Raw genomic sequence first — 16,138 nt, 5'->3', positions numbered from 1 at the left:
TGGCTGTTCTCAGAAGTCACAAGGCCGGGGTCCTGACGCCAGGAATCAAGAGCGATCTCCCAGCACTGTGAAATCCATACTGGGCCCCGGGGAGGAAAAGCCACTCTGGCAGGAGCTGTAGAGAGAGGATGTTAGCGTCTGGTTGGAATGGCTGATGGGAGTAAACTGAGCGTGGAGAAAAGGAGAGGGAGTCATTTCCAAACATGGCCCAACGTTGGGGTGCCCGAGCGCCCCCCTGCTCGTGCTCAGCCCTGGCCCAGCGGTCCCCACGGCGACTGGAGATGTCACAGTGTCCGCCAGCGCCCGAGCAGCCGTCCACCGAACCTCACCGGAACCGGGGCGAGCCATCCTTGCATGAGAAGCTGAAGCCAAAACACGCACCTTCCAGACGAACGACGCTGCAGACGCTCTGCTCCTCCTCGCCCCTCCGCTGCGCTCTCGTGGGTCTCTCTGGCATTGTTTCTTAGGATAGCTCGTGGGGTGGGTTTCAGGCATTCGGCAAGTCCTCTGGAGGTTCAACTCAATTAAGCTGGGTTTACAAGTTCTCACTAATTGTATAGAGTGCCCTCTGCCCATGACAAGGTTAGTGAGGGCATGTGGCAGTTTTCGGCTCCCAGCGTGGAGCGTTAGGGTCAGTACGACGCCTGTGGGTTCTCCGTTGTCAGTTCCTTGCTGTGCTGGACACAGGAGAACAGGCTATGAGGTTCCTGCTTTGGGGCAGTTTACTTGTGTTTATTCGTCAGGTATTTTTTGAGTACTTACCATGTGTCAAGGCCAAGCACCTTGACACGTGGCAGGGGAGTTTCAATACTTCCAGACAGACGTGCTGCTGCTCCAGGAGCTTGTACTCCAGTGAGGGTGACAGGAGAATAAGCAATCAGTACAGTACAGTACAGTACACTGCGTCTGCAGCGGAGAGTGTGGGCTCTGTCACGTGACCGGCCTCCCCCTGTCCAAGGAGCACATGGGAAAGGCATCCTGGTGGGAGATGTCGATCTCAGAGGAACTTGTTGACCAGGTTATAGAGCGTGGACTCTGTGCAGGGAGTAGTGGAACACCTCTCAATGGTTCTAAACCAGGATGACCCACATCTTCTTGTGTAAATGATTGTTCCTAACTATTGTGTTGAGATTAGGAGAGACGGGACCATGACGGGAGGCAGTAAGTTCTGAGTAGAAGCCACCATGATGAACCAGGTCACAGATGACGGTGACCTCAAGTGGGAAAAGCGCAGTGGCTAGAACTGGGCGTGTCTGAGAGCTGTCGAGGAGGAGGAGCCTCAGAGCTCGCCGAGAGGCTGAGTAACACTTTAAGATGTGATCAGACAGGGAGAGGAGGAGTCATTCTTGACCAACTCACTAGAACAGGGGTCCCCAAACTACAGCCCACAGGCCGCATGCGGCCCCCTGAGGCCATTTATCCGGCCCCCACCGCACTTCCAGAAGAGGCACCTCTTTCATTGATGGTCAGTGAGAGGAGCATAGTTCCCATTGAAATACTGGTCAGATTGTTGATTTAAATTTACTTATTCTTTATTTTCAATATTGTATTTGTTCCCATTTTGTTTTTTTACTTTAAAATAAGATATGTGCAGTGTGCATAGGGATTTGTTCATATATTTTTTTATAGTCCGGTCCTCCAACTGTCTGAGGGACAGTGAACTGGCCCCCTGTGTAAAAAGTTTGGGGACTCCTGGACTAGAAAGTGATGCAGTTTACTGAGCTAGGACCTGCAGGAGGAGGAGGAGGAGGGAGAGGGAAGCCAAGGAGTTAGCGTTGGGTAGGTTGAGTTTGCAACGTCCAGGAGACAGAGCCGTGACGGAGACCCGGGGCTTACCAACACATTGATCAGCTCATCTTCCCCTGGTGATAAGAAGGGAAGGAGGGACTTCCAGGATCTCCAGGGTCACACAGGATCTCTGAGTCTCCTGAACTATTTTCAAATGTGTGAGCTTATTTTGCATATATATATATATATATATATATATATATATTATTTTAGGACCAAAAAAAAAAATGATGCAAGTTTGCTTTAAGTTGCCTACAACTCAAAGGCCATTAAGGACCACAGATGCCAAAGAGTCCCTTAGGCTGACCGTGCTGGGCCAGAACCCTGGAGAAGAGGGTTCTGGAAATAAGACTCAAGAACCCAGCAGGGAGAGAGGGTCGGGGGAAGGGAGGGGTGTGCAGAGCCCGATGCCCGAGTGGTCAGGAAGACAGGGCAGCGACCCTCTGGCTTTTCCAGGTGGAGGGCGTGGCCGGTCTTGGCGAGAGAAGCTGTGCTGGTTGGAAAGAGCGAGTGGGAGGTGAGGAGGGGCCAAGGGACAGCGATGGCGACTCCCTCAGGCAGGGAGAGGAGGCTGATGAACCGAGTCCAGACGTGAACGACGAATAAGCTTTTGGACAGGTGACGAACCATTAACTGGAAGAAATTGGAGAAAAATAAGACAAAACCCTCACCCATCCTTCTTTCTTTCACTCCTTTTGTTATTCAAAGATTGTCTTCTCAGAGCATGCAGTCTGTGGAGTGGAACTTGCCTGTAACTCTGAGAGTGACTACGAGTATGAAAGTACGAACAGTGACAAGACACACAGGCCGGTTTACAATCACCCGTCACACACGAAACCAGCGTCGTCTTTGGGGGGTCACGCTGTTCGCTTCCCCATTTGGAATTCTTAACACCAGAGAGGGTGCTAAATCAGTCCGCACTGGTGCTTCTATCGCTTAGGTTTCTGACACCTTCCCTCTATAGATAGATAGATAGATATATAAAACACACCCAGAAATAAAGGTGCTAAGGCTGGAAGGAGACCAGTAGCTCCCCGTGTTCAAGGGCTGTTACAAGAGCGAGCTCGTGATTAAGCGCTCTCTCTTGTACTTCGCTGAATGATTTCTCTCTTACCTTTTTTGAAAGACTGCACTAACCTTAATGTTTTTAAAGGTTCCGTTTCTGTGTCTAGGTTGAGTAGGTATTGTTGAAGGAGGAGCCTCTCGGCTCACTGCCTTTTGTAAGTATACAGGGGGCTGGGTATAGCTATACAGATGTTGCAGATGGTAGCCGACCCCCCCCAGGAGGCTGGGGCGGGGGCCCGGGTGGGAGCCCTCTGCGTTAGGAGCCAGGTGATGCCGCTCTCGGTGACCGTCTCCTCATCCCGTCGCCTCCTTGCCGTAACTGTGGGTCAGTGTTCCAAACAGCTCCTCCCGGCCCAGGAGACGCACTTGGATGTTACTGTCTAGACGTGACAGACACCAGCATTCATTGTTCAACCATGTTACGTTCCTCCAAAGAGAGGATTGTTTCTTTCCCCGATTTGTGACATCTGCCGCAAAGAGAGCAAAGGCAAAAGCCTGCTGTATTTCTCTGTCTTTATGAAACTTGGCTTTCTATACTTTTGTCCCAGATCCTGGAAGAGGCCAAACTAGTTTAAACACACACACACACACACACACACACAGTAACATTTTCCGTTTCTGACTGTGCCAGGCCTTGGTCCTCTCCTCTGTGTGACACGCCCCCTCCCGCATACACTGTTCTGACCTCCGGTCACGGCCGCGCTGTCCACCTGGGTCCCCCTTCCCCAGAGGGTGCGGCTCGTGCTTGGAGACTTACACTTTGTGACCTGCCACCTCAGCCAGCGTCAAGTCGCTCTCTGCAGTTACAATCAAAGACTCCGCCGGATCGGGGAATGTATTTTTGCGGAAACCGCACCTTTCATACCCCTCCCCCACCACATGTCACAGCCTCATGCGCAGGCGCCCACAGCGAGGCCTTTGCCAGTGACCCCAAAGCACCGCCGCGCTTGGACAGTGGTTTTCCAGGACTCTCAGCATGTTTCCCCTGAGCCCTTTGACCCCTTCCTGAGACAGCCCTGTGCTCCCCTTCCTGCCGTGGGCGGGGAATCTGGGGGCTCCGGCTGGGCGGAGGTCTCGCTGGCGAACGCTTCCGCTTCCGACTTGAGATGTCAAGTTGGAGGGGTGAGAACCGCTGATTGTAACCTCTCGGGGTCTAGAAAATATCATACATGAGTAGCAAATTGTCTTTATGGTTCTGTTTTGTTTTTGTTTTTTGGTGTTTTTTTGGAAAGAAGAACGATGCTGTGGTTAAAGGGAGGACAGGGTGGAACCCCGAGGGCTGGCAGTCCGTCCATAGAAACTGTCACAGATTCCATTACGTCACAGGAGGAGCTGTCCCTGGGGCCACATCTTGGATACCAGAGCACTGAGCCTCTGGTTCTCAGGGTGTGCTGTGAGGACAGGCTGTGTGGAACCCCCCCCCCTGCCCCTGTGTGCCACCCCCAGGGGAGGTGGGGAGGGGGGCGCTTGTTGGAAAGATTCTGAGGGTGGGGCTGCAACTCCCCCTTGTACCTGGAGCCTCCCCAGAGGAAGCAGTCCAGCCCCACCCCCGCCCCGGGGACAGATGGGGAAAGCCCCGGTGACCACTGAGACCAGTCTGACTGACAATGGACTCTTGTCTCTCCTCTGCCTAGGTGCAAATGCAATCTCCACGCCACTGTGTGCGTGTATGACAACAGCAAACTGACCTGTGAATGTGAGCACAACACGACAGGCCCGGACTGTGGGAAATGCAAGAAGAATTACCAGGGCCGACCGTGGAGCCCGGGCTCGTACCTCCCCATCCCCAAAGGCACCGCGAACACCTGTGAGTACCCCCGCCCCAACGCCGCATTTTCAGCACCATGAGACGGCTGTTCTTGTGCCTCTCAGTTTCACTTGCAGTAGTGCTTTGACTCCTCTCGCCCGCCGTCCCCTCCCTCTTCAAAAGACAGCGAACGCTTTCAGTCCCTATTGTTCCGCCTTTAAGCGCCTTTGAGCGCTGGGATCATCGGATCAATTCAGGCTCCCAAGGTTCACATCAAACGGGTTGGGAAATGATGGAAGTCACGGGAGAAATTTCTTTTTTCTAAGTGGATGAGACAGGTGCTTTCTTTCCTTCCCCAAATCAGTTTCCTATTAAAATAACAAAGACATTCGCCCTCCTAGATGGATAGCTTGGTTGGTTAGAGCATCATCCCAGTATGCAAAGGTTGTGGGGCGGGTTCGATCCCCGGTCAGGGCACAAACAGGAACAGATCTATGTTTCTGTCTCACTCTCTCTCCCTTCCCCTCTCTCTCTGAAATCAATAAATAATTTTAAAAGATAACAAAGACATTTAAAACGCCCAACTCTGACACCACAAACACCTTCCGGAGAGTCTCTAAATGCTGACAGCCCCATTTCTCCCTTCGGGCCACCTGAGAGACATTTCATTCAGTGGTCCCCTCCCCTCCAAGCTTAGCTACAGCCTAACGTGGCCCAGTGACACAACTGGCTTTTTTTTTCTAAATCCCAGTAGTTGAGATGTCATGCCCAACCTGGATCCTGTTCGTAGAGGCCACCTTTAGGTAAGGAGTGTGACCGCAGGAAAGAAACGTTTGTGTCTGTGTGACAAGGGCACAGGCATCCCCTGCGTTTACAGAATCCGTGAGTGATGCCCTGTGACACGTGTGTGGCCCACCGACATCCCTGGACATCCCCAGGAAAGCACACTGTGACCCGCTCGGGAGAGAAACCGTTACTCCCAGGTCACCTGCCCAATTCCGCGGACGGACCCATCAGCCACTTTTGCAGAAGCCTGGGAGCCGCCCTCTTTCAGAAGCGGAGAACGGGTGCGGCTGAGAAGACGCCCATCCCGGTAAGAAGCAACAGAAAGAACATGAAGACTTGAAAGGCCCCTGGCTCCGTGCAGGGCAGGAGATGTTATCGGGCAGCCACTGGGAAAGGCCGGCCCTATACAGCCAGTATCACAGGCACCAGGGCCTGATCAAGCCAAACGTAAGAGTAGTGAACCATGGAACAAGCTGTGAAGTGCGGGGCATGGGATGATGACAGGATTTCTATGAAGCAGAGAAAACTTACAGTAAGGGTGTTCGGTTTCTTTCTGTGTTGAAGAGAACAACCAACAGGCTAGCTCCTAAAATTAATACGTAAAGCTCTGTTGAGCAGAAATGTTGATTTTTCAAGGAGATTTTATGAACAGAGACTCTTCTGGCCTTTCCTCAACTGCTGCAGGCCTTGACGCCTGCATTCAGAAGGAATCTCATGAGGTCGTTTGCCGCGCTGCCCTGTGGCCAGCTACCTAAGCATCACTATCACCACAGTCATCAGAGCGAGTTTAAAAGCTTCCCACAGTGACCACGGCTCCGATTTCATTTCCAGCGTCTGCTGCTTCTAAACATGGGACAGGACGGAAGGAAGTGAAGTTCACCAGCACGGGCTGGCATTCCAGCTGGGCCTTGGGCAGGCCAGCTTGTCAGGACCCCGAGAAGGGCAGCTGGGGTGGACTGCTGTTGAAGGCAGTGACTTCTACGCTACACAACCCTGTTCCTCTCCTCATAACTGTGCTTCAGAGTCTTGGTTAGGCCAGGGCATTGGCCCCGGGATAGCCTTCTTGCGCCAGCCCAGCTTTTACACTGGAACAAATTTGTCACATTCTCCACGGAAGTGACTTGCACACCCCTAATACTACTACTATTGCCGAACAGCAGTTCTCTCCATGGCCAAGGGCGTGCAGCCTCTTTCGGTTTTCCTTGTGGATTCCGTTGTCCATGGATCCCTTAGTTTTTCCTGTCCTCCTCCAGATGGTTCGACTTTTCCCCATCTCTGTTAAAACAGGAAGGTGACAGATGGGACACAACAGCCAAGGAGGCTCGAGTCAATGTTTGGACTCTCAATATGGTGGAAATCAGATTAAAGATAATAGAGATTATCCGCAATGGTCCTGTCTTGCAATGGAAGGAACCCCTTAAACTCAAGTCTCTGACACATCAGACTGTGCTTTAAAATGTCCAAGTATGAAAGTAAGCAAGCTAGTGGTTTAGCACACAGACCCCAGGACCCGGTACCGGTCCGTCCATTCCACTGGCCGTGTGACCTTGAAGAAATAAACTAAGCTCTCCAACATTCTGGTCTCCCCATCTGTAATGTGAGGATAATAGCAATTCTTACCTCATAGGCGTTTGGGGAGAACTGAATAAACTAATGCATGTAATGTGTTCAGCATAACACCTGTCTCACAATAAGGATTCAAAAATAAATGTATCTTCTGGATTCTTTTCACGAGGCAGATTTGTCCCTCACTGGATGACGATTTTGATTATTATGAAACTTCTTTCTTAGCACCGTATTGAGTGTCTCTTCATTTCCAACCATTTTTCCTCCTTTTTAAGTAGAGAAAGAACTGCATTGGCCCCTGCTTCTTTTCTTGTCCAGGTTGCTATCATTGACTCCTTTTTTCCTCATGTGATAAGGTTTCTGCATCTCTTACCTGGTTGCTTGCCCAGGAAGTCCTCTAACGTTTCAGTGTGGAAATCTAAGTCAAGCACAGGACCTGTAGCGCTGTTGTGATTCTGACGTTTTCTTCTGCACACACGTGCCTGCCCTCATGCATGCACACACATGCGTACACACACAGGTGCACGCCATTTGGTGAATTACAAGTCAGTCCTTTAAGAGGGGCTCTTAGGATATGCCATATCCTAACTCAACAATGCAAAACCTCAGAAGTAAAAAAGAAGAGGCCACAGTCTCTGATCATCATCAACTCCTCAGTGACTTAGAAACAACCCCTGGACTGGGTCATCTCTGGGTTTAGCAAAACCTCAAGCAACCAGAACAACTTTTGAATAGGAAGGCCAGTTCCTGCCCACCTCTTGCAAAGTAACTAAGAGGCTTTTACTAAACCTGGAAATGAGAAGATCTCCCTTAAAAGACTCAACTCATGGCCCTGGCCGGTTGGCTCAGTGGTAGAACGTCGGCCTGGCGTGCAGGAGTCCCGGGTTCGATTCCCAGCCAGGGCACACAGGAGAAGCGCCCATCTGCTTCTCCACCCCTCCCCCTCTCCTTCCTCTCTGTCTCTCTCTTCCCCTCCCACAGCCAAGGCTCCATTGGAGCAAAGTTGCCCCAGGCGCTGAGGATGGCTCTGTAGCCTCTGCCTCAGGCACTAGAATGGCTCTGGTTGCAACAGAGCATCGCCCCCTGGTGGGCATGCTGGGTGGATCCGGTCAGACATATGCGGAGTCTGTCTGACTGCCTCCCCGTTTCAAACTTCAGAAAAATTAAAAAAAAATAAAAAAACTCATCACCAAGAGGTGCTCTAAATGGGGACCTTGCTAGGAATCCTATGTCTCAGGAAGTCCTGAATTCTGGAGCTACTCCAAGACCACTTTCGTTGGTACCATGTAGAGCCAGGGGAGAAGCATGCAGAGCCCTTAACTCGAAAACAGCCACCCCAACCTGTGACACACACCACAGTTCCCAGTGCGTGTCACCACAGTGGACCCTGCGGAGTCTGAAGTAAGCAATCTTGTGATGGTCTTAGTAGTCGCCATGTTTTATTGAAGACCCAGTGACTTACCTGGTCTTTAACGCCATTTCTCTCTCTCTCTCTCTCTATCTCTCTATCTATCTAGATATGTACATCAAAATCTTTCCCTTCTTTCTTGACAAAAATACATAGAAATTGTTTTATCTGTCAGACGTCTTTCTCCTTTTTTCTATCGATCTTCATGCTATTGCTGGTAGAATTCTATTCTGAATGTCCTTTGAGTGCTATTTCTGTCTTCCAAGTAGACAGCAACTCTGTCCGCCTTCATGCTCGGCCATGTTCCTCTTGCCTCTCACTGTTCAGCTGATGAAGAAAAGTGTTAAGTAGTGTCTCTTTCAATTCTGACCCCTGTGGAATAACACACAATGTCTTTCTACATAGAGATGCTGAAACCTTAATAATCCACCTTTAGGAACTTTGACTCCAGGAAAGATAATATAATATTATCGATAGCTCTGTTTTTCCACTCTGTTCATCCTTAAAAGAATTTATGGCCAAGAAAATTTGAAAAAAAAATGCTATACTCTGTACTCTTGGATGTTCACATTACCTTATTTTTTAAAAAATGGAGAATTTCTTCATTGGAGCTCCAAGTCCATCTTTCACTTTCCCTTATACCAACACGGCCTAATATTCTTCAAAGGGAGAAAATTAAACTGGTCTGACATTGACATTATTTGTTTGTTCAGAACTCCAACTTGAATTGTTACACAACAGCTAGGGCTCCTCTGAGTGAGGGAAAGTAATTTGATGGCTGTTATTTTCTCTGCTGTTAAATTTGCATTGATCAATTCATATTTTCCCCGGTGAACATGTGTGTGTCACTATCCAGACAATTTCCAAAGTGCTCTTAAGTGCATTCCTTCATTCTTCACTCACACAACCTTATCAGGAAGAGGCTATTGCTTTCGGGCGAGAGGCGTGCAATCTGACGACCTCGGGAGGGAAGGAAGCTTTGAGATCACCCAGCTAGTCAGGGTGAGGAGGAGGATTTGAACCCAGGGGTGTCTTGACTCCAAGGGCTGTGCACTGCGCTGTTTGGTTCCACAGGGGGGTTCAGTGGCTTCCTCTGCCCTCCTCTGAGGTCTGGGCTCCATTTCAACAGCTGTTTGAACAAGGCCGCCTTCTCCGAACCTGCTCCCTCCTGCTTCTCTACTTGTCACTTCTCTGTCCCCAGAGACCCCCTTCTACCCTGGGTGTAAATTTCCTGGCTCCTCACCCAGCCTCTTCTCAGTCCACAGTTTTTTCCTCGACATCCTGATCTATACCTGAGTTTTAATCGTTAGTATTATTGGGTTTCATAGGAATCAACCACTTATAGCCTGATGAATTTTTCCTGATAAAGCCAGACAGTTTTTCTAGCTATAAAGAGCTCAAAGTCAACATGCTGCCTACTGAGTTCATTCCTTTCTTTCTGCTCTCTGTTGAAAGTCTGTTCATTTTCAAGACTGTTCCTCAATGCCAGCTCCTCCATGCAGCCTCCCTGGGTTCTCCCATGCAAAATCAAGTGTCCTTTTCTCTCCAGATTCTTGACAATGTATGTCCACTCACAGTTGATTCTATATAACCAAAATTCTAATACTCTAATGATAGTTACTGTTGAGTAAGCTTGCCATGGGCTCTTATGCTCTGTAAAAAGCTTTATGTGCTTTCTGGCATTAAATCCTTACAATGTCCCCATGGGGTATGTACTATTTTTTCCCCATTTTACGAATAAGGAGACACAAGCAGATAGAAGTTAATAAATTTCCCCATGGTCCCACCGTGAACGCATGACAGAGCAAGATTTAAACTCAGGTCTGTTTGGTCCCAGGAGCAAAAATGTTAGCAACTGAAGAACGGGACTGTATATACTAATTCTAGGGCTTCATAAGTATTTATGGAATTATTTGGTGACTGAATAAGTAACCCTATGCAACCCTGTAAAGTACACGTGGGTGTCTTAACCCCCCATTGTCTTCCCTGTGTCCCCTGTAAAAATGTGGCCGTGACAGCTCTTCAGCTCTAGCACAAGGGCTCTCCTACGGGAAGAGACCCACTGAGATCCTGGACAATACGAGTGGGAAAAGACCCCCTTTGTGTTCGTGGGAACTCACGACCCACCCGGCCATGTAAAGACGACACACTGACTGGCTGGTTTTCACAGACCTCCACAACCTTCATGGCCCTGGCGACCGGGCCACCCACCTCTCAGGCTCGGAACCTGCCAGCCCAGTAAGAGAGGACCTTCCCTGCAGAGCCTCAGGTGTATGAACCAAACCGCAGGGCCAGGCTGTAAACCAGAATACCAACCTATTCATGGGCAACCGTCAGCCTACAGCCTCTGATCTGAAACCCATGGGGCCAGATGTGATTTGGAATTCAAAATTTTTAGCACTTTCAAGGGTACTAGAGTGTGCATATATTATATTGCAGCAACGCCCACAGCAGAATATCCGGTAACACCACTTAATTGAAACCCAGTTTCTTTCCGAACTGGCTGAGACTTGGGCAGGCTCTGTGTGTTTGAGTTTCCCCCATCTGTGAACACAACCTGAGTGCTGACCTCACAGGGTTGTCATAAAAATGGAACAAACTCACACACATAAGGTGTTTGGGCCGTGGCAGGCACAGAGTAAGCGCGTGATGCATTAGCTGCTGTCGCCATTGTAATTTCACTACGATCTAGCACAGGGGTCCCCAAACTTTTTACACAGGGGGCCAGTTCACTGTCCCTCAGACCGTTGGAGGGCCGGACTATAAAAAAAACTATGAACAAATCCCTATGCACACTGCACACATCTTATTTTAAAGATGTGTCTCCCCTGTCTCTCACTCTCTTCTCCTCCCACAGCCATGGCTTGAATGGACCAAGCAAGTTGGCCCCAGGCACTGAGGATGGCTCCATTGCCTCGCCTCAGGTGCTAAAATAGCTTGGTTGCTAAGCAACAGAATATGGCCCCAGATGGGTACAGCATGGCCTGGTAGGGGTCTTGCCAGTCGGAACCTGCCAGCCCAGTAAGAGAGGACCTTCCCTGCAGAGCCTCAGGTGTATGAACCAAACCGCAGGGCCAGGCTGTAAACCAGAATACCAACCTATTCATGGGCAACCGTCAGCCTACAGCCTCTGATCTGAAGCCCATGGGGCCAGATGTGATTTGGAATTCAAAATCCAGTTGGAGCCGTTTTTGTGTTTTAAAAAAACAAAACGGGAACAAATACAAGATTTAAAATAAATAACAAGTAAATTTAAATCAACAAACTGACCAGTATTTCAATGGGAACTATGCTCCTCTCACTGACCACCAATGAAAGAGGTGCCCCTTCCAGAAGTGCGGCGGGGGGCAGATAAATGGCCTCAGGGGGGCGCGTGCGGCCCGCGGGCCGTAGTTTGGGAACCCCTGATCTAGCACATGGCCCCATCCCCGCCCCATCAGCAAATTCTCCCTTTGGAGACAGCAGCTTTATGGAGAGACACCTGGTGCCCAAACGCCAGTTCACGCAGCCACAATATGAACTAACTGTTACAGTGTTCAGCATAGTCAAGTCCTTATAACCAGTGTGTTCTCTTCCTGGTAATTAAGTCCCCTTGAAGAGTCAGCTAATCATCAGAAGGCTGCTTGGTAAGCATAGGGTCAGGAAATCCTAAGGACTCAAATGCTAATAACGTCAGCATGTGGTTGGATGCATGTGTCAGCTAATGACCCTGACATAGCATCCGTCCTCAGGGCCAGCCTCCCTAACGTCCAGGGGACAGCAAAGGCCTGAGAGTTTGCAGGTGACCCACCCCTCTTCCCAAGACACTGCCAGGCCACCCTGCCGCCATTCTTCCATCCGTCAGGTATGACAACACACTAATGTCACCTGTTAGGTTTGTCACGCACACTCGGGTCCCAGAGCCCTTCTGTTGGTAGATGACATCATCCTTCTCTGATTGGATCACTTATATGATGACTTCACAGTGTAATTCTGTGACTCCCACATACTCCCCAACCAGGCTCCAACTGGCAAGACCCCTACCAGGCCATGCTGTACCCATATGGGGCCATATTCTGTTGCTTAGCAACCAAGCTATTTTAGCACCTGAGGCGAGGCAATGGAGCCATCCTCAGTGCCTGGGGCCAACTTGCTTGGTCCATTCAAGCCATGGCTGTGGGAGGAGAAGAGAGTGAGAGACAGGGGAGAGGAGAGGTGGAGAAGCAGATGGTGGCTTCTCCTGTGTGCCCTGACTGGGAATCGAACCCAAGACTTCCACATACAGGGCTGATGCTCTACTGCTGAGCCTCTTCCCTTTACTTTCAAGCTCCTGGACGATAACATGCCCTGTACCTCCTGCCCACAGCCGTTTGGACCAAGGACCAGGGACCAGGGTTGGAAGGGTGTTGGAAGTATGCAAACGTTACCTTCCTCATCACCTACATCTTCCTCAGCTGGGCTTTCTGCAGTGAGAGCCCCCAACAGCCACCGCCCGGCTAGACAAGGATTTAGCCCATTCTCAATGGGCTTTTCTCAGACCCACCATCACAAACAGCATTTCCACCGGGTGTGAAGCCTGCAGAACCCTTGTGCCTTCCGCCCCCGTCCCGGGGATTCTCCCTGGCTCTCCAAAGGAGTCGCAGCCGTTCACCCTGGTTCATCCGCTCTGGGACAACAGGGTGCTCGCTTTGGGGATCTCCATCAACTATATAGACTGCCTCATGCCTAGTTACGTGCCCTTGAGCCATTGACTCGGTGGGAAGGTCAGCAAAATTGAAAAAATAAAAAAGAAACATTATATAGTTCTACTAGTTTCTCACCCTCCTAATTGCCATAGAATGCCTTTAAAACAAACATTATCACCCTTATTGTGAGCACAGGTGAGTTCTTATTTAGAAATGAAAGCATTTCTGTAAAAAACAAACAAAAAAACCCCAACATTAAAATATTTATGGGTGTGGGGAGGGCTGGTGGAGGTGCCTACACGTCTTGTTCTATTCGGCTCGGGCAGCCCTTTGGCTTACTCAGCGTAGGCACCAGTCTGACCGAAGTCGTGTTTCTATTCTAGAGGCAGCAACAGTGCTGACCGCACAGAGCACGGAGTGCAGCGCCTTCCCTTAAAGCCTGTGCGTCACTGGGCTTCCCGTCCTTGGGGCAAGGTCAGGGGGTCCGGGAGACAGGCGTAGGGACCGCGTGCTCTGGAGTGGAATACAAAGGGCCCACTCAGACAACACCCTCCCTTCTCGTGCCTGCAATTTCCTCTTCTGTAAAATGAAAGGGCCACTAAGATGATCTCTTAATTCCCTGCTGGCTCTCTTATGCAGTTAATGTATCTGGTGTCTTCCTTCCTTCCTTGTCTTCCTTAATTGTTTTCCTTCCTTCCTTCCTCCCTCCCTCCCTTCCTCCTTCCCTTTTCCTTACTTCCCTTTTCTTTCCTTCCTTCCTCCCTCCCTCCTTTCCTCCTTCTTCCTTCCCTCCTTCTTTCCTTCCTTCCCCCCTCCCTCCCTACCTCTTCCCTCCCTCCCTACCTCTTCCCTCCCTTTCTCCTTCTCTTTCTTTCTTTCCCTCCTTCCTCCCTCCCTCCTCCCTCCCTCCTTCCCTTCCTTCCTTCTCCCTCCCTCCCTACCTCCTTCTTCCATTTCTCCTTCTCTTTCCTTCCTTCCTTCCTCCCTCCAACCCTTCCTACCTCCCTCCTTCCTTCCTTCCTCCCTTCTTTCCTCCTCCTTCCTTCCTTCCTTCCTTCCTTCCTTCCTTCCTTCCTTCCTTCCTTCCTTCCTTCCTTTCCTCTGTGCATCTTTCGCACATATTTTTGAGGTTGTTTCAGTGATAGCTGTAAGCTAGTGAAGCTTAAATTTAAGAGTCCTTCACTCGGCTCCTCCTAAATAAAAAATATATAATAATAATTTCAGATGTAGCTATCTAATTGTATCTTGGAAAGTTAATATTCTTTTTCTCAAAGAGAACCCCCAGGTTCATCTATGCTCGGGCCCATAGCATCTATATTTGCCTCCCTGGCAGGGAGGGGGGAGCTTAGGAAAAATTACAAGTATTCAAATGGGAACGTAAAAGGAAGAAGTGAGAAAAAGACTAGAAAGCACTCGGCCAAGCGTTAAGTGCGGGTCACGCAGCTGAGCGTGGAGTTGCACCCTGAGCCCGAGTGTCCCGGGGGCAGGGCGGCGAGGGCCCCGAGGGTGTCAGTCCGCCTCTCGGAATGGAAAAAGCGGGCAGAGAGAACAGAAACCGCCGCTCCCACGGACCTCTGAGCGAATCCCTCCGCGGGACACTTCCGAGGACAGATCGTACGATGACCGAAGCGGCCTTCTCACTGCGACACCTTCTAGCAAACAAGCGATACCTCTTTGCGGCGACATACACGGAGCGGCCTTGCTGTCCCAGGCGCTGTCCCGGGAGCGGGTAGAGACGCAGCGAGCTCTCAGGCAAACACGTGGTCATGAAAAGAAGGTGACAAGTTGCTCGTGGAAGCCAGGAGAGAGAGGGGAGCAGGAAGGAGGTGGCTAATCACGCCAGGGACATAAAGAGGGGAGGGAAGAAGACACGCTTCCGAGTTCAGTTTTCAAGGTAAAAATATTCTGGACATAGCTGTGGTCACTTCGCAGGAGATGATAAAAACAAAACCAAACAAGAGCACAACGCCCACATGTGTCCGCAGTTTTTCTGACTCTTATTTCCACGGTTTGCGGGCACTGTCACTCGGACGAGATGGAATCCCATTCGCTGATCCGCCCTCACAGAGCCCAAAGAAACCCACTTTCGAGATATGGATTGTAGCCTTCCTCTCTCTGTTTCCTGAAACATTGGAACGATGTCTCGTGACTTACTCGTAAGCTTTTTCTTAATGGCTGTAAAGAGGTTATTACATACTTTCGTTATCTCTAGAGAACCAAAAACCAGGAGTCTGGACATTACATCAGAAACGTTAAGAAAATTAAAAAAAAAAAAAAAAAAAAAACCACTTGGGAACAGACCAGCTGACATCCCTTGGCATTCAGCTGTTCTCAACATCAAAAATCTGTATTCCAACGAGCAGTTTAAAAAAATCTTCTCGAAGCTATTCCCATTTGACAGCGATGGAGTAGAAAGTGAATCGCCTGGTAGCATCTCAAAAAAAGAAAAAAAAAATCGCCTGCCACAAAATGAGCAACAGCCTGAATGTTAGGCGTCCACACGTTAGGTGATAGGAACGAGCCTCGTGAGAAGAATCGGCTCTCATCACAGCCTTGCTGATGGAGGTTTGTCTGGCTGCCGTGAACATTTCTCCCCTGCACCAGCCTGGCATTCTGCACGCTTCTGACATAGGTTACGGCAGCCAGCGCTCCATCAGTCTGAGGGGCTGGCTCTCCGTGGTGGGGGACCCCTGCACCCTGAGAACTTCGCCTTGCATTATGCCTGGCCCTCCAGCACCCTGCGAGCTTGGAAACACATGAGCAGTCTCTTCCTGCGTCCTAACTTCCATTCTCTTTGACAAGTGACACAAGGCCAGCAAGCTCCTCGCTGGGGAGTGGGATTTTCAATCAGGGGGAAATTTGGAGCCTCTGCCATTGATACTAAAATTATGATGCAGCCATCATTCCTCACTCAACAGGGGATTTGCAAAGGCAAAAAAAATAAATAATAATATATATTTTTTTAAATTTCGTACCAAGCCCTGTCACGTTGCGGCAAGGGTAGTCAGCTGGAGTGTCGGGTCAGGAATTCAGCGGTCCTTTGTGGACGCGGCGTTCAGCTTGAACTTCGGTTCACGGAAGGGAGTTAAAACATGGAAATGGATACTTTAGGTT

At 49.9% G+C, this 16,138-nt stretch overlaps 1 protein-coding gene across 4 annotated transcripts in view; it reads left to right on the top strand.

The window, feature by feature from the left end:
- The window catches only part of NTNG1 (netrin G1), a 304,121-nt gene that overhangs the window by 211,393 nt on the left and 76,590 nt on the right, over positions 1-16,138 (top strand). For all 4 annotated transcript variants that reach the window (XM_066247204.1, XM_066247205.1, XM_066247206.1 and 1 more), the window contains exon 4: positions 4,488-4,660. In XM_066247204.1, coding sequence (XP_066103301.1) covers positions 4,488-4,660 — 173 coding nt within the window. The remainder of the gene's footprint in view (positions 1-4,487; positions 4,661-16,138) is intronic.

This window comes from Saccopteryx bilineata, chromosome 11 (genome assembly GCF_036850765.1).
Source record: "Saccopteryx bilineata isolate mSacBil1 chromosome 11, mSacBil1_pri_phased_curated, whole genome shotgun sequence".
NCBI lineage: Eukaryota > Metazoa > Chordata > Mammalia > Chiroptera > Emballonuridae > Saccopteryx > Saccopteryx bilineata.
This window is presented reverse-complemented; position numbering and strand designations above follow the sequence as displayed.